The sequence below is a fragment of the Trachemys scripta genome, chromosome 2 (genome assembly GCF_013100865.1).
Source record: "Trachemys scripta elegans isolate TJP31775 chromosome 2, CAS_Tse_1.0, whole genome shotgun sequence".
In the NCBI taxonomy this organism is placed as follows: Eukaryota; Metazoa; Chordata; order Testudines; family Emydidae; genus Trachemys; species Trachemys scripta.
In genome coordinates this window covers 181,959,671-181,987,609 of record NC_048299.1, presented here as the reverse complement: position 1 = coordinate 181,987,609, position 27,939 = coordinate 181,959,671, and the positions used below count along the sequence as shown (strand labels likewise).

The 27,939-nt window shown below is 41.3% G+C and overlaps 1 protein-coding gene across 3 annotated transcripts in view; it reads left to right on the top strand.

The window, feature by feature from the left end:
- Positions 1-27,939, top strand: part of ATP9B (ATPase phospholipid transporting 9B (putative)) — a 292,155-nt gene that overhangs the window by 251,064 nt on the left and 13,152 nt on the right. For all 3 annotated transcript variants that reach the window (XM_034762489.1, XM_034762492.1, XM_034762491.1), the window contains 8 exons: positions 907-1,068; positions 8,303-8,395; positions 14,566-14,649; positions 18,567-18,737; positions 23,179-23,277; positions 26,032-26,121; positions 26,628-26,772; positions 27,103-27,167. In XM_034762489.1, the coding sequence (XP_034618380.1) occupies positions 907-1,068; positions 8,303-8,395; positions 14,566-14,649; positions 18,567-18,737; positions 23,179-23,277; positions 26,032-26,121; positions 26,628-26,772; positions 27,103-27,167 (909 nt within the window). The remainder of the gene's footprint in view (positions 1-906; positions 1,069-8,302; positions 8,396-14,565; positions 14,650-18,566; positions 18,738-23,178; positions 23,278-26,031; positions 26,122-26,627; positions 26,773-27,102; positions 27,168-27,939) is intronic.

Sequence of the window (27,939 nt, the reverse complement as noted above, 5' to 3'; positions counted from 1 at the left end):
CAACTTTTCCAAAATGCTGCTTCATTAGAGGAAATATATGAAGTTCTCAACAATTATTTTGCAGTTCCCTAGGGTGTGTATTTAAGATGCAATGGAATTAATTTTAGCCAGTGTTTATGAAATTTGTACAATGCAGCAGTTCTCCCCATCATCACCCTTAGGAAAATAGACTACTTTTCTAAGCACTTTTGGTTGATCTAGATTTGTAAAGGGTTGTTTCATATGTGGTTTACTAGGCAGAAACCCAGATATAGTATATTTTATAAGAAAAGTAATCAACTTATAAGTTTAAATAACTACAATATGCTGAAAAACATTAAGTAATACAAGCTTTATGTTGTCTGTTTAAAAATTGTAATAAGTAAACATCTATGAAACCACAGTTACAAAAAATGTTTAACACTGAATTACTCCCATTACTTTGTATTCATTGTTTTTTATTAATGTTTTTATGAACATTGTAGAAAACAGATTTATTTATTGTATTATGTTTTGCATACACCCTTTGGTATATCTTCTGTTAACTCTAAATGAACACATTCCTTTAGTAAAACCAACCCATTTTAGTATGAGAACTGTTAAAGAAAAATATTTCTGCACAGTACACTCTAATGATGGTACAACCTCTTTTCAGTGAATAACTTTGTGTATGAGAAATAAACTCAAATAAACCTGTTTATTTGCTTTATAGTGAGTTTATAATAATACACATACCGTTATTGTTATATTGTCATCTTATACAAAAATATTTCCGTGCTTAAATTCTGTACCACTGTACATGAGATTTGTTTTTCTTAGTGTCTTAGGGAAAGTCTTGCCCCCTAACCTGAAGTCAGTTGTTTGGCTTTAGTGTAGTTTACACAAGGGTATAATTGACCTTTAACACTTCAACGTCCTTTTCTTTAGGTAGCTCTGGTACAATGGACAGAGAGTGTTGGTCTTACTCTGGTTAACAGAGATCTGACCTCAATGCAGCTGAAGAGTCCAGGAGGACAAATTCTGACGTATTATATTCTGCAAGTTTTCCCCTTCACATCTGAAAGCAAACGCATGGGAATCATAGTCCGGGTAAATGTTTTGAATATTCCTTAAATTGTTTGTTTTTACTTTACTAAGAGTTTTTTTTACAGTGTACCTGTTTACTCAGTATAAATGTGGACATTTCAAAGTATGCATAGTTTATATATTTTGTAAACTTTTCAAATATAAAACTTGGAAGGTTTGTAAATAACACTCGTTTGTCAATAAAATATTCAATAATTTACTTTAGAAAATTAAGACAAGGTCTCTGGCGGAACTCACCCACAACATGGGGCCACATTGACTTCAATACTTCATGCATAGAGCAGCTTCCACAATCACAGCCTAAAACTCCAGTTTTAATTTCCGCATTGTACCTATTATAGTTCTGTTAACGTTCCAAGATTTAAGAGTAATATTAAAGTACCAAATGTAGTTCAATATACAGGGGCAAGTCAATGACTGACAGTGACTGAGCCACAAGGGCCCAGATCCACAAAGGTACTTAGGTGCCTAAGGATATGTCTACACTGCAATTAAAAACCCAGGGCTGACTCAGGCTCCCAGGGTTCAGGCTGCAGGGGTTCTTCAATTGCAATGTAGACTTCCGGGCTCGGGCTGCAGCCCAAGCTCAGACCCTCCCATCTCACAGGGTCCCAGAGCCTGGACTTCATTCCAAGCCCAGAAGTCTACACTGCAGTTAAACAGGCCCCTTAGCTTAGAATCATAGCATATCAGGGTTGAAAGGGATCTCGGGAGGTCATCTAGTCCAACCCCCTGCTCAAAGCAGGACCAATTCCCAACTAAATCATCCCAGCCAGGGCTTTGTCAAGCCTGACCTTAAAAACTTCTAAGGAAGGAGATTCCACCACCTTCCTAGGTAACCCCTTCCAGTGCTTCACCATCCTCTTAGTGAAAAAGTTTTTCCTAATATCCAACCTAAACCTCCCCCACTGCAACTTGAGACCATTACTCCTTGTTCTGTCATCAGGTACCACTGAACAGTCTAGATCCATCCTCTTTGGAACCCTGTTTCAGGTAGTTGAAAGCAGCTATCAAATCCCCCCTCATTCTTCTCTTTTGCAGACTAAACAATCCCAGTTCCCTCAGCCTCTCCTCATAAGTCATGTGCTCCAGCCCCCTAATCATTTTTGTTACCCTCCGCTGGACTCTTTCCAATTTTTCCACATCCTTCTTGTAGTGTGGGGCCCAAAACTGGACACAGTACTCCAGATGAGGCCTCACCAATGTTGAATAGAGGGGAATGATCAAGTCCCTCGATCTGCTGGCAATGCCCCTACTTATACAGCCCAAAATGCTGTTAGCCTTCTTGGCAACAAGGGCACACTGTTGACTCATATCCAGCTTCTCGTCCACTGTAACCCCTAGGCCCTTTTCTGCAGAACTGCTTCCTAGCCATTCGGTCCCTAGTCTGTAACAGTGAATGGGATTCTTCTGTCCTAAGTGCAGGACTCTGCACTTGTCCTTGTTGAACCTCATCAGGTTTCTTTTGGCCCAATCCTCTAATTTTTCTAGGTCCCTCTGTATCCTGTCCCTAACCTCCAGCGTATCTACCACTCCTCCCAGTTTAATGTCATCTGCAAACTTGCTGAGAGTGCAGTCCACACCATCCTCCAGATCATTAGATATTGAACAAAACTGGCCCCAGGACCGACCCTTGGGGCACTCCACTTGAAACCGGCTGCCAACTAGACATGGAGCCATTGATCACTACCCATTGAGCCCGACGATCAAGCCAGCTTTCTATCCACCTTATAGTCCATTCATCCAGCCCATACTTCTTTAATTTGTGGACAAGAATACTGTGGGTGACTGTATCAAAAGCTTTGCTAAAGTCAAGGAATAACACATCCGTTGGTTTCCCCTCATCCACAGACCCAGTTATCTCCTCATAGAAAGCAATTAGGTTAGTCAGGCATGACTTTCCCTTCGTGAATCCATGCTGACTGTTCCTCATCACTTTCTTCTCCTCTACGTGCTTCAGAATTGATTCCTTGAGGACCTGCTCTATGATTTTTCCAGGGACTGAGGTGAGGCTGACTGGCCTGTAGTTCCCTGGATCCTCCTCCTTCCCTTTTTTAAAGATGGGCACTACATTAGTCTTTTTCAAAGATAATGGCCAATGACTCTGCAATCACATCCGCCAACTCCTTTAGCACCCTCGGATGCAGCGCATCAGGCCCCATGGACTTGTGCTCGTCCAGTTTTTCTAAATAGTCCTGAACCACTTTTCTCCACAGAGGGCTGGTCACCTTCTCCCCATACTGTGCTGCCCAGTGCAGCAGTCTGGGAGCTGACCTAGTTTGTGAAGACAGAGACAAAAAAAAGCATTGAGTACATTAGCTTTTTCCACATCCTCTGTCACTAGGTTGCCTCCCTCATTCAGTACGGGGCCCACACTTTCCTTGACTTTCTTCTTGTTGCTAACATACCTGAAGAAACCCTTCTTGTTACTCTTAACATCTCTTGCTAGCTGCAACTCCAAGTGTGATTTGGCCTTCCTGATTTCACTCCTGCATGCCTGAGCAATATTTTTATACTCATCCCTGGTCATTTGTCCAATCTTCCACTTCTTGTAAGCTTCTTTTTTGCTTTTAAGGTCAGCAAGGATTTCACTGTTAAGCCAAGCTGGTCGCCTGCCGTATTTACTGTTCTTTCTACACATCAGGATGTTTTTTTCCTGCAACCTCAATAAGGATTCTTTAAAATACAGCCAGCTCTCCTGGACTCCTTTCCCCCTCATGTTATTTTCCCAGGAGATCCTGCCTATCAGTTCCCTGAGGAAGTCAAAGTCTGCTTTTCTGAAGTCCAGGGTCCGTATTCCGCTGCTCTCCTTTCTTCTTGGGGCCAGATCCTGAACTCGACCATCTCATAGTCACTGCCTCCCAGGTTCCCATGCACTTTTGCTTCCCCTACTAATTCTTCCCGGTTTGTGAGCAGCAGGTCAAGAAGAGCTCTGCCCCTAGTTGGTTCCTCCAGCACTTGCACCAGGAAATTGTCCCCTACACTTTCCAAAATCTTTCTGGATTATCTGTGCACCGCTGTATTGCTCTCCCAGCAGATATCAGGGTGATTAAAGTCTCCCATGAGAACCAGGGCCTGTGATCTAGTAACTTCTGCTAGTTGCCGGAAGAAAGCCTCGTCCACCTCATCCCCCTGGTCTGGTGGTTTATAGCAGATTCCCACCACGACATCACCCTTGTTGCTCACACTTCTAAACTTAATCCAGAAGCTCTCCGGTTTTTCTGCAGTTTCATACCAGAGCTCTGAGCAGTCATACTCCTCTCTTACATACAATGCAACTCCCCCACCTTTTCTGCCCTGCCTGTCCATCCTGAACAGTTTATATCCATCCATGACAGTACTCCAGTCGTGTGAGTTATCCCACCAAGTCTCTGTTATTCCAATCACATCATAGTTCCTTGACTGTGTCAGGACTTCCAGTTCTCCCTGCTTGTTTCCCAGGTTTCTTGTATTTGTGTATAGGCACTTAAAATAACTCGCTGATTGTCCCGCTTTCTCAGTCTGAGACAGGAGTCCTCCCCTCTTGCACTCTCCTGCTCGTGCTTCCTCCCAGTATCCCATTTCCCCACTTACCTCAGGGCTTTGGTCTCCTTCCCCCGGCGAACCTAGTTTAAAGCCCTCCTCACTAGGTTAGCCAGCCTGCTTGCGAACATACTCTTTCCTTTCTTCGTTAGGTGGAGCCCATCTCTGCCTAGTACTCCTCTTTCTTGGAACACCATCCCATGCTAGAAGAATCCAAAGCCTTCTCTCCGACACCACCTGCGTAGCCATTCATTGACTTCCACAATTGGCCTCTACCCAGGCCTTTTCCCTGCACAGGGAGGATGGACGAGAACACCACTTGCCCCTCAAACTCCTTTATCCTTCTTCCCAGAGCCACGTAGTCTGCAGTGATCTGCTCAAGGTCATTCTTGGCAGTATCATTGGTGCCCACGCGGAGAAGCAGGAAGGGGTAGTGATCCGAGGGCTTGATGAGTCTCAGTAGTCTCTCCATCACATCGTGAATCCTAGCTCCTAGCAAGCAGCAGACATCTCGGTTTTCTCGGTCAGGGCGGCAGATAGATGACTCAGTCCCCCTGAGGAGGGAGTCCCTGACCACCACCACCCTCCTCCTTCTCTTGGGAGCGGTGGTCATGGAACCCCCATCCCTAGGACAGTGCATCTCATGCCTTCCAATTGGTGGAGTCTCCTTCTGCTCCCTTCCCTCAGATGTATCTAGTCCACTCTCCGCATTAGTACCTGTGGAGAGAACATGAAAACAGTTGCTCACCTGTATCTCCATTGCTGGTACATGGATGCTCCTCTTTCTTCTTCTGGAGGTCACATGCTGCCAAATTTCTTCATCGTCCCTCAGTGCCCTTTGCACAGCCTGCTCTGATTCTTCAGAACGTTGTACCCATAGAAGCATATCCTGACGTCTATCCAGGAAATCATTTTCTCGTATGCAACGCAGGCCACGAGCCCGAGTCAGCTGGCACAGGCCAGCCATGTGCCTAATTGCAGTATAAACATTCCCTAAGTCTGAAGTTTAGAGACACATGTCCTCGTTTTAGTCTTCACTATGATCCTCATAACTCCTAACACTGTAGGCGCTTAAGTTTTCAGGGTAAAAAATCTCTAAGCACCTAAGATTTTTACATCTGGGCATGCGCACTGCTGCCCCCCCTCTAGGTATTTATCTATTTCCTATGCCCCAGAGTGGTCCACAAACCAGGGGAAGATGGGCATTCACCCGCCTATCTCATGTACAGGGTCCAATCAGATAGGCCTGTTCAAAGGCCGCCTACTAGAATAGGTCTTATTCAAAATCTGGCCGGTGGTAGTGGTGGTGCCTACCTTATAACATATAGCCCAGTGGTTAGAGCAATTGCCTGGGATATGTGAGACTCAGTTTCCGTTCCCCCTCTGCCTGAGGGGGGAGAAATGATGTGAACAGGGGACTCCTACTCTTCAGGAGAATGGTCTAACAGGTGAGCTATGGGATATTCTGATGTAGGACTCCCTCAATCTCTCCCGTTGAAGCTGTTCCATTTTCAGGTGTTGTGGATTGCAGTGTTGTTCCTGTGATTTTCTAGACACCTAAAAGGTGTCTCAGCATTGCAATACCCAAGTCCTTTTATGGATCCTGGCCAAAGTGCTAGAAATAGTGGTTCCTAAGGGAAATGTTGACACAACCTTAACCACAGCAACCAAAAATACTTCATAATAATACAAGGAAGAATAAATTGAATTAGGATTGTTTTTGTAAAACGTAGTTGGAAATATTTTGATAACAAAAGGACTGTCCTCAGAAACTGGCAATTCTGTTGTCCATTTTTGATTTTTAGAACCTGGTTGTAAAATAACGTGTATTTTACAAAAAGTTTAGCAATGATTTGTGGTCAAAAAGTTTAATTGGTAATTATATTACCAGTCACTTTTGGGGAAGTGCATCTGCACAAAAATATCTTTAGACTTTATTAAGAAAGTGATTTATAAATTGTGGAATAACAATTTGAGAGATATTATGTAACTTTGTATTACTGTGTCATTGTATCAAATTATTTTTCATTAAAATACAATACAACTTCTTAAAGAAGGATATGATATCTCCAGCTTTCCTCTTTCTATTGTCTAACTGGATTGTAAGCACTTCTGGTGGGAATATTGTCCTCTTTCCATTTTCAAAGCACCTAGCCAACATTTTATAGTATACAAATAACAATGTATAATTAGGGCTTCTGGTTTTTCTTTTTTTTTTTTTTTTTTTTTTCTTTAGGGCTTCTTTTATTTTTAGCAGGTTTTGAGTTTTATTTAGGTGTCCAAAATTCAGGGCTTTTTCATAGTATGAAAAAGTGTTGAGTAATGTATGTTTCATACATTACTTGTAACGGTAGTATACTCTAGTGAGTATCTCTTTGTAATGTTCCCTAGTGCACTTTAACATAGTACTGTTTCAAACGGTAATACATTTAAGCACACAAGGGAACCTTTAGTGCACACTAGCAGGGTCGACACAGGTCAGTCAATGTGCAACATGTTTGTATGTTTTATAAATCACACCCCTGTTACTGGGTCCATGTTACTGCTCCATGCAGATAGGCCTTTAGATACAAATAACCATTTGCAGTGTTTATTGGATAAACACCAATTTTATTTTTTATGTTATTTTTTAATTGGGAGTGTTTTGTCAGTGTTATCAGTTAAAACCTAAAATCAGCAGCCCCACTTATGATCTCAATGTGAAGACTTACGTATCTGAGGGAAAGGTGGCAGCCTTAATACAGAAATGTATTTGTACAGTATACCACAAAGGAGGCAGAACCTTCCAGTAGTTAGAACAACAGGGCCTAGAAGTTAAGAAATCGAGGATTTATTTTCAATTCTGCCACTAATGCACTTTGTGTTCTTGGGCAAATCATTTAGGCCCACTATTCAAAAGTGACCCCTGTAATTTTGCCTCCATTTTTAGAGCAACCAACTTTTAGCTATTTAAGGATTGATTTTCAAAAATGCTGAGCACCTGTATCTTGCATTAACTTAATTTGGAATTGTAAGTGTTCAGCACCTCTGTAAATCAGACCTTAGATATGTAAAGTTGGGCACCCAAAAACTGAGACCCCCAAAATTATAAATCACTTTTTGAAAATTTGGGACATTGCCTCTCTTTCTCAGTTTCCCTTGATGTATAAAATGTGGTGCAGTCAGTTTACTCTATCAGTTTGTGGATTTTAGTTGTGAATATGTCCCAATAGCAGGGCCAGCTCCAGGCACCAGCCTGGCAAGCAGGTGCTTGGGGCGGCTGCTCCAGAGAGGGGCGGCACGTCCAGGTATTCAGCGGCAATTCGGCGGACGGTCCCTCACTCCCGCTGGGAGCAAAGGACCTCCCGCCGAATTGCCACCGCAGATCGCGATCGCGGCTATTTTTTTTTTTTTCTTTTTTCTTTTTTTTTTTTTTTGGCTGCTTGGGGCGGCCAAAACCTTGGAGCCGGCCCTGCCCATCAGGCTAAGATGTGCACATTTTTATGGATAAAATTAATTAAATTGGGTGATAAATCTTGCCGTCCTTTCTGTAAAGTGCTTTGAGAACTTCTATGAAAGGTGCTATGTATCTGTTAAAGGGGTATGGTCACTCCTATTGGCTATTTCAAATTTATTTTACTGTATTAAAGTATAAGTAGATTGCTTTGAAGATACGGTCATTTTGACTAAACAATACGGACAAAATATTTCTTCTACTGTTTTTCTAAAATTGCAGGATGAATCTACTGGAGAAATTACCTTTTATATGAAAGGTGCAGATGTCGCAATGTCCACCATTGTACAGTACAATGACTGGTTAGAAGAAGAGGTAAGAAATAGCATGGGTAGAACCAAGCAGAAAATTAAATAGAAGAGACTGTGTACTTTTTGTCATGGGGAAATAATTTATAGCTGAAATTTGCAAAGAACAGAAGGAGAAACCACAATGTCGTCTTTACCACAGATATTGGAATAGGTTCAGAAATGGAAATATTAAATCAAAGCAGTAATGGATTGTGAAATGCAATTAAGTGTATCATGAATAGGTTTTAAGGAATTGTAATTGTTTTCAAATTTTGTATAACCCAGAAAGGAAAGCAGAGGTAACAGTTTTACTGAACAACATAGCGACCTAAGACTAGGGATATATTTGTTATGTTGAATGTCCCTTCCAAAACAAATGTACACATAAAACCCAAATACTTTTGAGAAGTATTCTGTATATAGTACCTATTAGTCTCTTTACTGTTACAATTGGCTGGGAATCCTGAAATATCTTCATGGATGTAGCCAAAATTAAATAAATTTACTTAACCGTGTGTGTATAAACGTAATTTTTATAGTCATATAAGCTCCATATATATATTTATTTGCACAGACTACATTTCAAAACTGCTTAAATATTTTCCACTGTGTTGCTGTACTAGGCACCAGTAACCATCCTAATCTGACCCTGCATACAGACATTATGGTAATACAATGATCACACCATGTATGTTCATAATGGTATTGGCAATATGAATCAATATCTGCTTCAGGGCGGTTTGATTTAATCAGGGACATGAATAAATTAAACTCCCTCAAGACCTAACAAAATGTCATAAAAATTACTTTTGGCGATAATGATACACAATTAATTGTAAAATACTTGTTTAATTTATTTAACATTATGAGGTCAAGTCAATAAGTGTTTTGCACCAGACAGGCAGCATCAGGCTTGTTTTTCATTAAGACCATTGTTTTATGCTGTGGTTTTTTTTTCGTTTTTTTTTTTAAGACTACTTTTAGGGTGTAGTCTTTTGATCAGCAAGAAATGCATTTGCTACAAAGAAGTCATATTTTCTTGACAGTCATTGCTTGGCTCTATCGTATATGCTTTAACCATCTAAAAGATTAGTATAACCAATTCTAAAACTTCAGTCAAAAGGAAGTCTCCTTATTAAAAAGATTAGCAGGAGGAATCCAAGTGACCTAACTAACAATAGCATACTGTGTTATCCTGTAGGAGAACCAAAGTGAAGGTTTTTTTCTGATTCAGTCTCTAGCTATTCCAGATAAGTAACTACGGGAACAAATTCATGACCATTAAAGATGGGGGGAAACTATGTGTATATTTACTGTAGTATATCTTGCTAGAGCAAGATTGTTCTTTACAATATATTGTTTAGTACTTTGTTCTATCCAGTTTCACATGTCTCTGCAGTCACAGGTGCCGACTTTCCGAAGTGCCAAGGGGTGCTCGACCCCCAGCTTTGCTCCAGGCCCTGCCCCCCACTCCACCCCTTCCCCCAAGGCCCCACCCCACCTCTTCCTGCCCCTGCACCACTCCTACCCTGCCTCTTCCCACCCAGTTCTGCCCCCTCTCCTGACCGTGCCACATCCTCGTTCCTCCCCCACAGCCTGCTGCACACCGCAAAACAGCTGATTGTGGCAGGCGGGAGGCGCGGGGAGGGAGAGGGAGGCACTAATCCACAGGGCCTGCCAACGGGCAGAAGTGCTGTGGGGGAGAGCAGATGAGGGGCTGCCAATGGGTGCTCAACACCCACCATTTTTTCCCTGTGGGTACTCCAGCCCCAGAGCACCCGGGGAGTAGGCGCACCTATGTCTGCAGTACTCTCAGAGCATTCAGCCCTTCATATGGCTCAGTAGCAGCAGGTGACTCACTGACATTTGACTCCATCATTGCTATTGGCATCATAGTTGGAACTGCATTTATTTTCATGGAAATTTTAAGTTATTTTACAGATATAACTAAAAATACAATTTGAAAATAAACGACCTTCATCTGCCTAGTGTCAAAAGTTATGTGTTTAGCTAATGTTTTTTAAACTGGCACTGCTAAAGTTAGTACACACAAAAGTTACATTCTAAAAGGATACTATTATTTGATTGTACCACTTTAAATAATGCCTGACAAAGCACAATATGATGATAAAAGTAATAATGATAATTACTCCAGCCAGGACAGGTTAGGCCTTTTAGAACTCGCTACTCAAAGAATTAAATTTAAACATGAGAGAGATAAAATTATGAAATGCATAGACCTGTCAAAAAACTAAAATAACAGCACCTTGAAAGAATAAAATTACAGAGAATATATGTGCATTGCAGGAATTACCAAGAAGAAACAACAATAATAATAATAATAATACAAATATGTGTTGAGGGGTGAGTGTGAAAAAGACTCAGTATGTGTGCGTGAGAGAGAGAGACTGTGTGCGCTTTTTCCCCGTTCGCACATATCAAAGGCCGGCCCTGGTTCCAATGAATCCCATCTAGTGCTTTCAACCTGTAATTTGGTGACTCATGAGTGGAATTAAGAAAGTTGGTGGCTGGGCTGAGGAAAGAAAAGCATATACATTTTCAGCTCATAGTTACATTTTGGGGGTAAAGCTATAAATCGGTGAAAATTCCATCTGAACCATAAATTTACCTTCCCCTAGATTCTCTCTGTCTGTGTACTATGATCTTCTACCAATAGATGGAGTAAGGAAAATTCATTTCAGTTTCTATCACTTATAACTGTAGCAAGATCATTAGCTCCAGAGAAATCCAGCCCTGTTCTTGTGTAAAATAAGGGGAAACACCTCTGTGGTGCTGAGCAAAGTTTTGAGCTAATATTTTGTTTAACCTGAATTTTAATTTTATCATTTTAAAATCTGTGCTGCAATCTGTCTAGCTGAGGAGCAATTTTCATTTTTTTTCTTTACCCTGCTGCAACCATAGTCATCTGCAAGAGGGTAGTCCATCATCAAGATATGTCCACCACCAGGACAGGCAGAGGGAATGCCCCGTGAGCTTATGTTCCCTATTTGTGGGCCTCCCATTTGAATCTTAACAGCTAGATGGGTCAGACCCTTATCTAAGAAGATTTTCATACAGGTTCTCTTACCCCTGGGATTGCATATAGATTGTGTGTGCAGCCATTGTTTTCTCTGCCTGAAAGAGTAGAGGAACATGGTAGCCTTACATCACAAAAGTGAGGCTCCTGGAGTTCTCCTAGTTGTGGGTCTGTGATTTTGGACAACCAGATTCAGGTCCTCTATAATCAGTCTCCTTGGGGCCATTGCAGAACTGTCCCAGGGAAATGGCCTTTAAGGTAGAAGTATATATTTTATTGCTTTGTCCAGTCTATAATAGAAATGCCAAATGATGCAGATTCTGTCCCAGACCTTGAGAGATTATTCCATAGCCCAAGACTAGCCAGGGTGGGTGTGGACAGGTGTCTCAATTGTCCTCCAGCATCTCTAGCTGTTATGTTATGAAGAAAACCTTGTGAAAGTATCCCAACTGTTGTGGATGACAAATGGTAGTCTTAGCTTGCAGAGGATCTGAAACAAAAGCTCTGAGTTGTAAATTGTCCCATGCATTCTAACTCAAATGCAAATCATGATACTTTAAAATGTCAACATTGTTAACTGTTTCATTGATCATCAAAGCATGTAAGAAAATAGAAAATATATTAAAGATCTAAACAATCTACTCTGATTAATTGCCCATTTTAGGTAGGTCTTTAGCAACATATGAGAGTTGAATGAACTATGACTGGTTTCAGTTTCCTGAAGGGGGACTTAACTATCAAAAGAATGGGAAAAACTAGCCTAAAATACCATGCTGTCAGGAAGATTTTCCTTATATTCAGACTACATTTTTAAAAAATGAATCCTATTACTTCTAGTTATATCCCTGCATACCACATGAAGTAATCTCTCCCTACTTGGTGTTTGTATGCTTCACAACTGTTATTGTCCCCCACCTCCTACCCTCTAATATTGATCTATCCAAGTGTACATTTTTAGCCCTTTACATTAGCCTAGTTTGCTGTCATGCAATTGCAAACTCATATATAATTTGCTGTCCATTTTTACTCCTTAGTCTCTTTCTGAATTACTACTTCCCATGTTACTCATTACCACTAAATATCTGCATTGTGGATGATTTTTCTCTATTTGTCCATTAGCTTGTATTTTTCACAGACTAGTACATTTTATTAAGTTCTGCTGTTTCTAAGATTTCTGGATATATTTGTATTATTTCAGAATTTTTTTCTATTTTACAACTCATCTGTTTATTATCTATTTGCTGTTATTCCTTAATAAATCATGAATATAAATGTGAAATAGTACTTATTCTAACACAGATTTATGCACAACTCGCTAGGCACCTTCCTCCAATTCAGTACTTTACCACTTAGATCACAGCCTCTTAGCCAATTTTCAGTTAGCATTTTTATCAAAGCCGATTTGAATGATCTTTTCAACTAAGATTTCATGAGCCATAGTATCAAATGCTATTCTCAATATGGGGTGCTCCACAAGGATCCAAATTACTTATTTTGTCTCAGCTTGGTTAAGGAAAAGGTATGTTTGAGATAAAGGAGTTCAGACTGGGTTAAAACCACTATGCTGTATGCACAAAAGAAACCAATCTCACTATTTTACTAGTCTGAACTTTAGTTCTCTTAGCATGTAGATGGATGTCTTATGTGCAGTAAAGGGAAGATTGGTGATTCCTGTATCTTTATTTATGACACCATATACTAGTTGGACATCATTTTACCTAGTGTCAGACTAATCTAGCAGGGACTAAAAACCAAATTAGCTGTTACGGAAATCATAGAAATGTAGGGCTGGAAGGGACCTCGAAAGGTCAACAATTCCAGCCTCCCACACTGAGGCAGGGTCAAGTATACTTGACAGTTTGTCAACCCCAGACTGGGATTCCACAACCTCCCTTGGTAATCTGTTCCAGTACTTAACTCTTCTTATAGTCAGAATTGTTTTCCTATTATCTAACCTAAGTCTCCTTGGTTGCAGATTAAACCAATTACTCCTTGTCCTACCATTGATGGATATGTAAAACAGTTGATCACAATCCTCTTTATAATAGCCCTTAATATATTTGAAGATTATCATCAAGCTCTTCCTCCATCTTCTCTTCTTAACGTTAAACATACCCAGTTTTTACCTTTCCTCATAGATCAACTTTTCTAAACTTTTTATCATTTTTGTTGCTTTCTCTGGATACTCTCCAATTTGTCTACATCTTACTTAGTGTGGTGCAAAAAAACTGAACACAGTATTCCAACTGAGGCCTCACCAATGCCAAATAGAGTGGAATACGTACCTCCTGTTAACATACCCCAGAATCATATTAACCTTTTTTGCAACTGTATCACATTGGTGGCTCAGTTTGTGATCCACTATAATCCCCAGATCCTTTTCAGCAATACTACTGCCTCGCCAGTTATTCCCTAATTTTGTATTTGTGCTTTTGCTTTTTCCTTCCTAAGTTTAGTACTTTGCACTTGCCTTTATTGAATTTCATTTTGTTAATTTCAGACCACTTCTCCAACTAATCAAGGTGCTTTTTGAATTCTAATCCTGTCCTCCAAAATGCTTGCAATCCTTTCCAGCTTGGTGTCATCCACAAATTTTATAACCATACTCTCCACTCCATTATCAAAGTCATTAATGAAAATTATGAATAGTATCTGACCTGTGACAAAACTCCTCTATGTAACTCTTAGATATACCTTCCAGTTGGACCGCGAACCACTGATAACTATTCTTTGAGTATGATTTTTCAACCTGTTGTGCACCCTCTGTATAGTAATTTCATCTAGACCACATTAACTAGTTTGAGAGTGCCATGTTGGACTGTGTCAGAAGACTTACTAAAATCAAGATATATCATGTCTATTGCTTCTCCTGATCCCCTAAGCCAGTAACCTAGTCAAAGAAGGCTAGTTTGGCATGATTTTTTTTTTTTTCTTGACAAATCCATGTGGCTATTACTTATCACCCTATTATCCTCTAGGAGCTTACAAACTGATTGTTATAATGATTTGTTCCAATACATTTCCAAGTATTGCTGTGATGCTGGTTAGTCTGTAATTCCTGTCTGTAAAGATAGGTACCACATGCCCTATTGTTGGTCTGTAGTACAGAACAGCATGCTATTTTACCTACGTTATTCTTTTGTACTTTGTCTATTCAGTGCGGCAACATGGCACGAGAAGGATTGCGCACTCTGGTGGTTGCCAAGAAGTCATTAACAGAAGAGCAGTACCAAGATTTTGAGGTATGAAAATAGAGAGGAATCTGTATTCTGGGCATAGCTCTTGTGCTCAAATAATGCAAAGCACTTTATAAGGAATACTATTATTTGTATTCTATTAAGATGACTTGATGATCAAATTTTGATTAAAATATTTGTAATAACTGATGTGTTTAAACAGAAATGTTGTGATATTCTATCACAGTTTTTGACATTCCTTAGCAACTATTACAAAATCTTTCACAGGATATTGTTTAGTTTTGTTTATTATACTATTAGATTATTGCTATACAACATCAAAGTTCCTAATTTAAATTAATTTTAGAGTCTCATATAGCACAAAATTCTACTACTTCTGAAAGACGAGGACAATCACTACTTAGGTGGCATGAGGCCTGCTTTTTATAAAGTCATCTCGTGATTCACTTTAAGGGTCGTGCAAAGACATAAAGGCCTGGTCTACACTACGGGGTTAGGTCAAATTTAGCCGCATTAGGTCGATGTAAAAATGACTGCGTCCACACAACCAACCCCATTCTGTCAACCTAAAGGACTCTTAAAATCGACTTCTGTACTCATCTCCGGCGAGGGGAGTAGCGCTAAAATCGACTTTGCTGGGTCGAATTTGGGGTAATGCGGACACAAATCGCCGGTATTGGCCTCAGGAGCTATCCCAGATTACTCCAATGCGACCGCTCAGGACAGCACTTTGAACTCCAATGCACTAGCCAAGTGCACAGGAAAAGTCCCGGGAACTTTTGAATTTTATTTCCTGTTTTGTCAGTGTGGTGAACTCAGCAGCACAGGTGACCATGCAGTCCCCCCAGAATCGTAGAGCGTAGAATGTTTCTACGCTCCCCCTATCATCTCCGTCCCTGAGGTTATTAGAGATTAGAAGGGGGAAAACGCACTCGCGTTGACGTGTTTTCTGAGCTCATGCAGTCCTCCCGCACTGATAGGGCACAGATTAATGCATGGAGGCATTCAGTGGCAGAGGCCAGGAAAGAATTAAGTGAGCGCGAAGAGCAGAGGCAGGACGCGATGCTGAGGCTAATGAGGGAGCAAACGGACATGATGAAGCGTCTGTTGGGGAAGCAAACGGACTTGATGAAGCGTTTGTTGGAGCCGCAGGAAAGCCAACAAGAGCACAGACCCTTGCTGCATCCAAGGCTGCCCGGGGGGGGGGGGGCAAGTGGGGCAATTTGCCCCGTACCCCGCAGGGGCCCCCATGAAAATGTTGGAGGCTCCCCCCTACCTCCGCCTTCCCCCATCCCCCGGCGCCTCAGCACGCCACGTCCAGGAGCGGCCCTGGACAGCACTGCAGCCGCATGGCCTGAGCTCCTCCCGTTCAGAGCCGCGTGGTAAGTGGGCGGGGCTCTGAGCCGAGCGGCGGGAGCTCAGGTCCCGTGGAGCCACGCCGCTGCAGCGTTGTCCAGGTCCACTTCTGGATGCGGCGCACTGAGGCTCCGGGAGAGGCGGGAGTAAGCAGCATGGTAAGCCCCTCTGAGCCGGACACCCCCTCTGACGCCAGCTCTGAGCCCAGCCCCTCTGAGCCGGACACCCCCCTCTGAGCCGGACATCCCCCTGACCCCACCCCACCCCCCTGCAGCCCTGAACCCCAGCTCCAAGCCCAGTCCTCTGAGCGGGGCACCCCCAGACCCAGAGCCCAGCTCCCCACCCATCCCTGGGCAACAGTAGCGCCACCCCCAGGCAGTGACAACCCATTGGCACCAACCATCACCATCACCCAGCGACAGCCCATTATGTAATTGCAAATGTATACATACCATTAAAGCATTTAATGTTTTTAAATAACGTATTTGTGTATTTTCAAATTATTAAAAATTAATTTTTGAATGTATTTCACTGGTTATTTTTTACATTTCCAAATACATGTTACTATAGTATTGCAACTTTTTTTTTTAATGTAAGTGGCCCCTGAAATTGTTTTGCCCCAGGCCCCCTGAATCCTCTGGGCGGCCCTGGCTGCATCCACTGTATAACCGCCTACCCTCCTCCCCATGTTCCATAGCCTCCTCACCCAGATGCCCAAGAACATGTGTGGGGGGGAGGCTCCGGGCACCCAGCCACTCCACTCCAGAGGATGGCCCAAGCAACAGAAGGTTGTCATTCAGTTTGCTTATTGTAGCCACACTAAAATCAATGTGGCCTTGTCCTTCTCTCCTCCCCCACCCCACCTGGGCTACCTTGTCCGTTATCTCTTTTTTTTTTTTTTAATTAATAAAGAATGCATGGTTTCAAAACAATAGTTATTTTATTTCAAAGGGGGGAGGGTGGTTGGCTTACAGAGAATTAAAATCAACAAAGGGGGCGGGTTTGCATCAAGGAGAAACACACACAACTGTCACACCAAAGCCTGGCCAGTCATGAAACTGGTTTTCAAAGCCTCTCTGATGCGCAGCGTGCCTTGCTGTGCTCTTCTAATCGCCCTGGTGTCTGGCTTCTCAAAACTGGATGCCAGGCGATTTGCCTCAACCTCCCACCCCACCATAAATGTCTCCCCCTTACTCTCTCAGTTGTTATGGAGCACACAGCAAGCAGCAATAACAATGGGAATGTTAGTTGCACTGAGGTCTGACCAACAGCTCCAGCGAGCTTTTAAACTTCCAAAAGCACATTGTACCACCATTCTGCACTTGCTCCGCCTATAGTTGAACTGCTCCTTACTACTGTCCAGGCTTCATGAACGGATCCCCCAAGCAGGAGAGCAGAGTTGCAGTGGAAGCAGTGGATGAGGATGGTTAGCAGCCCTACTGCACCGTCTGCTGCTAGCAGCTCCCAGGAGGACCAGAACGGATCCCCCGAGCTCGTCGCTGGGGAGCAGGAGAGCAGAGTTGCAGCGGAAGCGGTGGAGCCGTACACCATGCCCTGGAGGTTGCTAGGGGTCGGGCAGGGAAGATGTTCCCAGAACCCCCAGCCAAGCTACATGTCCGACGAGGACGTTTAGCAGTCCTACTGCACCATCTGCTGCGAAGGCAAGGAGCTGCTGCTGTGTAGCAATGCCAGCTGCTGCAGGTGCTTCTGTGTCAAATGCTTGGAGATCCGGGTAGGGCAAGGTACCTTGGCCAAAACAAAAGAGCAAGAGCCCTGGAGCTGTTACATGTGTCAACCACAGAAGTGCTATGGGATGTTACAGCGCCGACTGGACTGGAATGTACGGCTGCAAGATTTCTTCACCAGTGACAAAGGACAGGAATATGATGCACCTAAAATCTAAGAAGACCCACACATTTCCCAGAATCACTACCCTTGATAAGAGAACATCAATGATTGCACTGGCCACTTGGATCACAGCAGCCCCCACAGTAGACTTGCCCACAACAGCAGCAGTGACGGTGAGCTGAGCGGGCTCCACGCTTGCCAATGTATGGCATCTGCACAGGTAACCCAGGAAAAAAGGCGTGAAACAATTGTCTGCCATTGCTTTCACGGAGGGAGGGGCGACTGACGACAGGTACCCAAAACCACCCGTGACAATGTTTTTGCCCCATCAGGCATTGGGAGCTTAACCCAGAATTCCAGTGGGTGGCGGAGACTGCTGGAACTGTGGGATAGCTACCCACAGTGCACCGCTCCATAAGTCGATGCTTGCCACGGTAGTGAGGACACTCCACCGACTTAATGCGCTTAGTGTGGACATATGCAATCGACTGTATAAAATAGATTTCTAAAAATCGACTTCTATAAAATGGACCTAATTTCGTAGTGTAGTCATACCCAAAATGTGTTGATTAAACAGTGGATTTTACTTTTCAGAATTGTTAGTTCTTGGATTTAAGATATTTAGATAAATTTAAACATGTTACATCATTAGTCATTGTCAACTAATGCTGACAAACTGAAGATTTATTTTCTCTTTACGAGTGATAGCAAGCGCTCTCTAAAATAAGGGTTTGGGGATTTTGTGTTTGTGCAAACAGAATCGCTATAACCAAGCAAAGTTAAGCATACATGATAGAGCCCTCAAGGTGGCTGCTGTTGTGGAGAGTTTGGAGAGAGAAATGGAATTGCTGTGCCTCACTGGTGTCGAGGATCAACTACAAGCTGATGTTAGACCAACTCTGGAGATGCTAAGAAATGCTGGAATAAAGGTACTAAATGCATACTACCAAACGGCAGTTAACACGATGTTCTAATTGTGTATTTTTTCAAAACTGATTTATTTAGTATTGTCTTTATTTATTTAGATTTATACAGAATAAAAAAGGGCACCTACCCAAGGCTCAGGTGTCCCTGGCTTAAATTACAAAAACAAATACACCTCTACCCCGATATAATGCGACACGATATAACACGAATTCGGATATAATGCAGTAAAGCTGTGCTCCCGGGGGACAGGGCTACGCACTCTGGTGGATCAAAGCAAGTTCGATATAACGCGGTTTCACCTACAACGCGGCAAGATTTTTTGGCTCCCGAGGACAGCGTCATATCGAGGTAGAGGTGTATCAATGAACAGCAAGCAGAACACACAAACTCCCTTTCCCTCCACAAATTTGATGCCCCTTAAGCATCCACCTCTTCAGCAGCCTGTGCAAAGAGAGGAATTTATCTAATACTATTTTGTCATTGATGCTTATCAGTCTTTACAATAAAACTGTCCTGTTTGGAATGTGTACTAAAAGAGTTAGTGATCTTACTTAGGTGTGCACATCATAAAACCACTGTCAGAATTGGCACTTATTTGTATTCATATGAAGCCTCAACAAAGAGGCAAAGGACAAATAGGCCGGGAGAGGGAACTGTCCACTTCCCTAAAGGTAGTTCCTTCAGCTAAAGTTTAAGGGACGTTGCCGAAGTTTTGCTGTGTCTGTTTTGTTAGACAGAGAATGTTACAGAACTATCAATCTGGCAAGTTTGAAAAGGACTCAGTTTACTTGAGAAAGAAAGTTTAATCTCAAGACCAGACGGGTTTCTAAAAAAAATTTAAACTTTCTTAGGTTATATATTGTGACAAGGCACCTCCTCCATCTCACTGGGCTTAGCACTTTCCCGTCTGGCCCAGAGTAAATCAGTCCTACTGTAGACAGTGTTTTATCTTCCCATTCTGTGTTTACCGTGAAAATATTGATAAATAGGCCTTGGGGCAGGCCCAAGGAGTGCTCCTCCACCAAACAAATGAAACCAATTCGCAAACACAAAATAAAGGGGTATACTTTTTTCCTCCCCTTCTCTGGGGGATGCGGGGGTTTGCTCTATTATTGGCCATGGGGTGCCATTCCTTCCCCTAAACAGGCATTCAGTTTAGTTGTTCCTCTGTGAAGATGAGCGCAGCCTCTCATCCTGGAGAAACCGATCTCACTGCTACTACTAGCCCTGCAGTAGCTTGTCTCTCCTGCCTCTGTCACCAGAGGAGGGGTTTTTAAAGGTCCCCGGCAGCCCATAATTGGACTCAGGTGTCCCTAGTTGACCTGAGGTAACCCCTTCTCATAGGGGAAAGGATCTTTATCTGAAGCTACCATACCTGCCTTTCACCACACTTTTGCAGCTGTCCATCCTGACTTTGTCATAATATCTCTTATTGAAGAAGAGTACCAAGAAATTTTGTACAGAAAGAAATATGTAGAGTCAGCCTTGGTTAAACTGAATCAGATGCATTGCCAGTTTTATTTTTGTTTGTTAAAAAAAAACCTCAGATGAATTAATAATACGTGTCTGCAATAACCTTAGTTAGCATTGAAGTGTCCTGCATGCTGAGAAATAGATGTATAGAAATAATATGTTCCAATTATAGTTTTTCTCCTTTGTATTACTACTACTTTTTCTCATCCCAAGTCATTTTTACAGACTAGGGGAGCAGTACAATGTCACCATTCATTCCTGTCCATGGCGTATTCCTCTGTTAAGCCTGGTTATGCCCCTGCCTACAATGTCCCACCATCTAGTAACTGGTCAGCGTCTACATTGGACTGACCTTAGTTGTGTTTGCATTATTTTCTTTGGTAGCTGATCATCTATTTGTGTTCTACGGAGTCCCCACCATCATAATCTTTTCGATTGCAGCCAATCCTGTATCCTGATTTTACCTCCTACTTTCCTAACTTCTTTGTTTGTCTTAAAATCATTATGTTTTACATGTTCATCTTCTGGAGAACTCTCATCTCTGTCTCCAGCTTTCTGGGAGGGAGCAGGAGGGAGCCTCCCAGCCTGGGTCAACAGACTTGGGCTAGCAAGGCTCGGGCTAGTGCTTTGAAAATAGCACTTTGAAGTTGTGGTTCAGGCTGTAGTTTGGGGTCTGAAGCCTAGGGAAGAGGGTAGGCTTCAAAATCCAAACTCCAACCTGAGCCGCATTTCAAAGTGCTGTCTATACAGCTGTTTTTAGAGTGCTAGCAAAAGTATGTGGACTGGAAGGCTTGCTTGTACTCACTCCAAAATACTGTATAGGCATACCCCTGATGTCTGCTTCCAGTCTATAGAGTAATACTGTTAGTACGCTGGTTTAATACATTTTCGCTTTGGTACCAAATGCAAAGTTTATAAGTTCATTAACTTCTATGCAGCACTTGTTGGTAAAGCACATCTCCTTTTAACCTTGGCACCATTAGCACTGATCAAGCTTCCTAACCACACATAAGATTTTACTTGTTCTTGCCTTCACCGCTGCTGTATTTTTATTCTCCCTTTTCCAAGATGCAACCATTTCATCATCTTGACATTTATTGTAAGTCCAAGTTGACTACACCAATTTTTTTCAAAGTAGCAAAGAGTATCATCATTCATTCAAACATATCATCCAGTTGTACAGTGTCATCTGCATAAGTTAAGGAGCTTAATTCTTGATCATCCACTGTCAAGCCCTCCAACTCATGTAACATTCTTAATGTCCAGTTTAAAAACATGATGAAAAGTGACAGTAATGCCATGCCCCCTTGTTTTACATCAGACTTCAACTTGAACCAGTTGCTCAATTTTCTATCTGCTCTTACAGCACTACAGGAATCTTCATACATAACTTCTATAATTGCAATTATCCTATCTGGAATTCCATATGATTTTAGTACTTTCCACAATGCTTCCCTCCAAACCAAATCAAATGCCTTTGTGAAGTCAATGACCACAGCCAGGAGCGCCGCCAGCTTTATTGCCGCCCTAGGCGGCGGAAAGTTTCCGCCCCCAAAATGCCGCCCCTGACAGAGGCAGCGGAAGGTCCCGCCCCCGAAATACCGCCGACGATTGGGGCGGCCGAAGATCCCGCCGCCGTGGTTGCTGCCCCCCAAATGTTAGCGCCCTAGGCCTAGGTCGCCTAATAGGTTGCGCCGGCCCTGACCACAGCAAACATCTTTAATCCACATTCTCACTTTTTTCCATCAGATATTGGAATATGGTCTGAAGGAAGAGCAGCACCTCCTGGAGGCAGGCCAGACTTATAGACACCTTATGGCCAGATAGCTTGGAGCAGTAGCAGGACAGGGCCCAAGGTGTGGGCAGGGCTCCTTGTCACCACACAAATCCAACATGTCCTAGTAGGGGGCATCTCTTCCTCTCTATACCCATGAGGGGTCCACAGGCCACAGTAGTCCCTCCTTCACACCAGAGACTGACTTCCTTCCCCTAGGTGCCAGAAATAAAACAATTTATAAACAATCTGCTGATTGTTTGCTTCAGTCTTCTCCCTCCTTTCTGCATCACAGTCTCTCTGACTCACTCACCATGCCAACTTTTCCTCTTTTGTCTCTCCATCTTCCCTTCTTTCCCCTTAATGGTTAGAGGGATGGTTTACATTTTAAGAATAACTGACCATGGCTAAGTAGAGGAGCAGTGGGGGATAGATTGTATACATAAACAAAAGAAAACCAACAAAATACGTGCCAATCCTAAACCTATCCATTTAACTTGTCCTTTCCCCAACTTTTTAACTTTGGCCTTTAAAACTGTAAGCTCCTTGGGTCAGAAACTGTCTTCCCATATAACTGTATAGTGCCCAGTGTGTTTTGGATGAAATCCTCATGCTGGTTCCAGCCCCTTTAGACCAAGAGGACCGGAACAGCTTACATCTGGAGGGGAGGGAGCAGTCTTCCTGCACAGGAATTGTGGATGACAGACATAAGGCTACCTTCCAAGCCTCCTTGCAAGCCCCAATAGAAGGGGCGAGGGCAGGAGGGGTGTGTTGAGGGCAGGGCCACAGTATGCTGTGAGCCAGAGATTCGGAGTGATGCTCTAGCCCATAGGACAGCCCCAAGAGACTGCTGTAACTTAGGACACAGGAGCCTCTTCAGTTCTTGGAACAGCCCAGGATTGGGAGGATGCAAAAGTAGTTTAAATCCTCCATAACCCACTCACCTCCTTTTCCCCCTGATCTGCATAATCTGTGCTGTGCCTAAAAGGGACAGTATGTAATCTCACCCTTTGTGTGCAATTATAGTAAAAAAAAATTAGCCTATTAATTTATTTGGTTTAAATATGTGCATCCTTCCTGGTTGTCAGGTTCAGCAGAGTAGTAGGAGAAGATTTGAAGACAATACAAATATCATTCAGCTTTTGAGAATAGATCTTAATGGTCAGCTGAATTAACTCTATAAAATTCTTTTGCAGATATGGATGTTAACAGGAGATAAACTGGAGACAGCTACTTGTATTGCAAAAAGTTCCCACTTAGTATCTAGAACTCAAGATATTCATATTTTCAGACCTGTAAGTATAGTTCCAGATAATATTTTAAGATTGGCCTCATCAAATAAGTGTTAGAGTAAAATAAATATTGCTTAATAAGTGGCCAGCTGTTAATCATTAATTTGATATTGATGGTAATAGGATTAATTTATAAAGAGTTGATGTGCTATTATTGTGGGCGTCGTATTACAATTCCATAGCAATTGTACTTCAAGTTGGTGACTATTTAAAGACTGAAGATTATAAAGCATTAAATATGAACTTATTGATACTTCTTCCAGATGTTTCATAAAGGACTTATTGTCCTAATGCACCAGTTTTACACAAGTATAACTCCTTTGACTTCCACTGAGTTACTCCTGAATTACACTGATGTAACTGAGAGTCCAAACACATTACTTCTGCAGAACAAGGGTTCAGATCAAAAGCAGAAAACCAGAATTGTTAATCTATTAGTCTTCAATTAAAATACTTGTATTTTCCCATTTGTCCCTTTAAGAAAATTAATAGAAATGCAAACTGAATATCTGTATTTATATACATTTTTGTTATTTTTTAATAACATCAACTATATTGGATTCAAACAAAAATAAAGATTCCCTAGGCCTTGATTGATGATGTGCGATCAGACATAATGTCTGTTTGTTCTAAATGAACCACTTGCACCTACAGAAATAATTATTTCAATATAATTTACATGTAAATTTAGTTTCTTCTGAAGCATCAGAATGGCAAATTAGGCCCTGCAGACTCCTATTTGCAATTAAACTATTAATGCTTCTGATAAAACTTCAGATCAATTTTTGTTGACCTTTCCATATTGTAACACTACAAATTAAGTCTTCCTGAACAAAATCTATTTAGTTTGTTAGATTTTTATTTTCATTACCTAGATTAGTAATAAGAGATCAGCTTGGCACTGTTAATTTAGAATACACGAAGTTCTAAATTAGTTAGAAAATGCATTTATATAGAATTCTGGCTTGTCTATGCCTGCATTTTACAACCAATTTTAAGAAAAAATGTTTTAGCATGTTACTGTATTTAAATCTGACTGACAATTGAAATAAATATTTAATTGAACATGATCAATTTGGAGGGAACCTGAAAAATCACAAAAATATGGTAGGTCCATGGCTTATTTTATAATATTATGTGTGCAGTAAAGAAATAATTACTAGAAGTCACTGTACTAGATTGATAGTCATTGCTAAAATGTCTTCTCTGATATTCCAAATATTAGTTAACAAAAAAAGTGTTTGCCACTTCGACTCTATTAAAAAAAAGTTAGATTTTTTTGGGGTTGTGAATGCTCCTTTTAATTTATTCTTAAGGCTTTTAGATGTTGTTTGTTTCTATGGTGAAACAAATGGATATGTCGCAGACATAAAAACTTTCTTTCTCTTTGTTAGCTGGCAGGTGGCACTATAGAGAGAGAGTGTCATGCTGAGTAGTGAGTTCTGAGTGAAGAACCTCTCGATTCCTGCTATGCTAGACACAGTAGTGGGCCCCAGTCCCTGGTGGTAGACTGAATAGGAGTTGGTTTCTCCTCCCTCTTCAGCCTCCCCCAACACACATTTAATTTAGAAGGGAAGGAGAGAGAATGCCATATTTGTTATTTTTGGAGCATTTTGTTGTTGAGTTGCATCATAATGGCCCTGCAGATCTTTGTGTGCAGTTAATCCAACACAAATAGTTGTGTGCTAATGGGAACCAGACCTGGAGTTCCTACTGTTGGAGACAGACAGGTTCAAGACATGCAGCCTCTGATTCTGTGTGGTAGGCCAAGAACAGTGTTATCCCAAATCAGTTTAAAAACTTGTTCAAGCTCACCCATTTTAAATTTGCTTTGGACAGCCAGTGTTGACAGGGCCAAAATCACATGTGAAAGCAGTTTAGAAATTTTGTTCTAGACTAACAACTGTATCTTGTATATGATAGTTCAGAAAAAGTTCTAATTGAAAATCAACATTTTGTATTAAAATTATATTAGTACATTTTAATCTGGTTATATTGTAAATTTTGCAAGTTCTATGTTTTAATTTGGTCCTTACAAAAGTATATTGTGTACACTTTGAACCCATATTGCATTTCACAAATTTGATTCCATACTATGATACATTATGTGAATAAAAATACCGTATAATGATAATCTCTGACCCCCAGGAGGTTCGTTATGATTAGTGTGTTTTATATGACTCCATGGTACTTATTCATACCCAAACTAGTCTTCATATTGCCTGCTTAGGCAAACATTTTCAGCTGCAAGTTCCAAAAAGGACTAATACCTGTAATTGTATTCCTGTACCTCTTGAACTATTTAGGGTTTTACTTTTCTTCATCCAAACTAATGGAACCACTAATGTGGCCACATCACATTGTTCCAGATACATATTACTCATTATTAAGCAATGTCATTTTTCTGAGTTAGAGGGTTTATCTAGAGTTACCAAACCTGAATGACTCAATCCCACATAAAGTTCTTACGAGATTTTATATACATGGTTTTGCAGCCTGATCCACTTTGGTGAGGTACTGAATGTGCTGTCTGCACAGATTTGCCTCCTGTTTGAAGATTGCTTTCACATCTCAGTTCTTTCATACAAGATGGGAAAGACACATGCAGAGCTACTTCCTGGGTGTTACACACACTGGGGTACAACACTAGGGCTTAACTAGTGCTTTCTGGGTTTGGTTTCTCTGGTTTCTGGCATTTCAGTTCAAACTTGTTTAACAATTAAATCTTTTCATTTTGAGCATGTACTTTTATTGAAGGTAATCAGTCGAGGAGAAGCTCACTTAGAACTTAATGCTTTTAGAAGGAAGCATGACTGTGCCTTGGTGATATCTGGGGACTCTCTAGAGGTAAGACCTGGGCTTCTGTCAAAAGTAATTTACTTGCACTATTGTATATGAAAAGGAAAGGGTGTTCATATCCTCATTTATTTAAAAAAAGGTTTTCAAAATTCCCCCTGTGCTTTAAAGCATCTCAGGGTTGCCGGTGCCATAAATCAAGAACACCTTTACTAGACAGCCCAATTGTATTAGTTCTTTGATGGTTGCTTAAGACAGATTTAGATTAATGAAAGGTATATGCAATATGATTTGGTACTGTGAATATTTGAAATTTTGTCTCTTCTATTGGAACCAATGAAACAGCTATAAGAGTGCTAGTTTACAGTAAAAAGCCAAGGTCCAGAGAATGCGAGTAAAATTGTTTTGTTGATGTCACTCAAGCAAAACTCTATAGCAGAAAGAGGGATTTCCTTTTCCATAAAGTGTTTTCTATTCGTGAAATGAGCCTGTACTATGGTGCCTCTCATGATTAAGAACAGAACGTCAAATAGGATAAAATATCTTCTTTTCCATAGGTTTGTCTGAAGTACTATGAGCATGAATTTGTAGAGCTGGCATGTCAGTGCCCTGCTGTAGTTTGTTGCCGATGTTCACCCACCCAGAAAGCTCATATTGTGAAACTGTTACAACACCACACTGGAAAACGCACTTGTGCAATAGGTGAGTGCCAGACCTGACCTAGTTTCATTCATAGTAACAAGAATTTGATAAATTTGGTGAGTAGGTGGCAACAGTGAACCCAAATGGTTACAGGTCAACATTTCAAGGCATTTCACTTCCAAATAATACAACTTCTTTACAGTAAAAGATGATCCATTGAGAAAAGGTTTTTTAAATGTATAAGCAAAAATATCTTGATCATTGAAGTTGCATTTGTTTTAACCTATACACAATTTCCAAGAATTTAATAATACACACTACATAACTAGAAAGGAGATCTAAAGAGAGGAAAAAAGTATAAATAACTGCATAGTGCCATGGCATTTCCAGGTGATGGAGGAAATGATGTCAGCATGATCCAAGCAGCAGACTGTGGAATTGGAATCGAAGGCAAGGTAACCTTATCTAATTTCATGTAAATTATCCTACATGTCATTTCAACAATATTGTACTAGCAGCTTTCTTTTTAAATTGTAATTAATTATGCAGCAGCCTTATAGTGAAGACATTGGTACAGTTCACGCTTTTCAGTACAATGTAAATAGTGTTTAGGTATTTTTTAAAAGTCATAAAATCTGTGTATTAATATTTTCTCAGCTTTAGTCTTTTTTCTTACCTTGTGTATAGAAACGATCAAGAAAAACACAATCCCTGTAGTTTACTTTGTATAAAATACATATGTTGCACTGAAAGAGACAGGCTTGGGTGATAGTACTTATTTGTAGCAGTCATCACAGTCTGTTCAGTATACTCAATATACAACAGTTTGCATTTTACATTGAATACATTGCAATGTTGATAAAACTCTGTTATTAAGGGTATAATTCTGTCACTGATTCAGTGACTTCCACAGTGGCAGGGCTTGAGCAGCTGTCAGCATCAGAGCAGCGGCCCCAGGGCTGAAGCAGCCAGGGGTGGGAGGTTTAGGTCAGCCCTTGCTGCAGGAGCAGCGGCCACTCCCGGGGCAGACGACAGCCAGCTCTGCAACCTGTCCTTGACTTCTACTAAAAATACCGACGACAGAATCTTAATCTTATCTATTATGAAACAGGAGTGAATTTTGCGGTTACAAATTGTTGCTTATTAGAATTTTGAAATCTGAACATTTTGTTTATTATTAATCTCTTAAGACACTGTGCTTTCCAATATCCTTTTCTGCATATAATG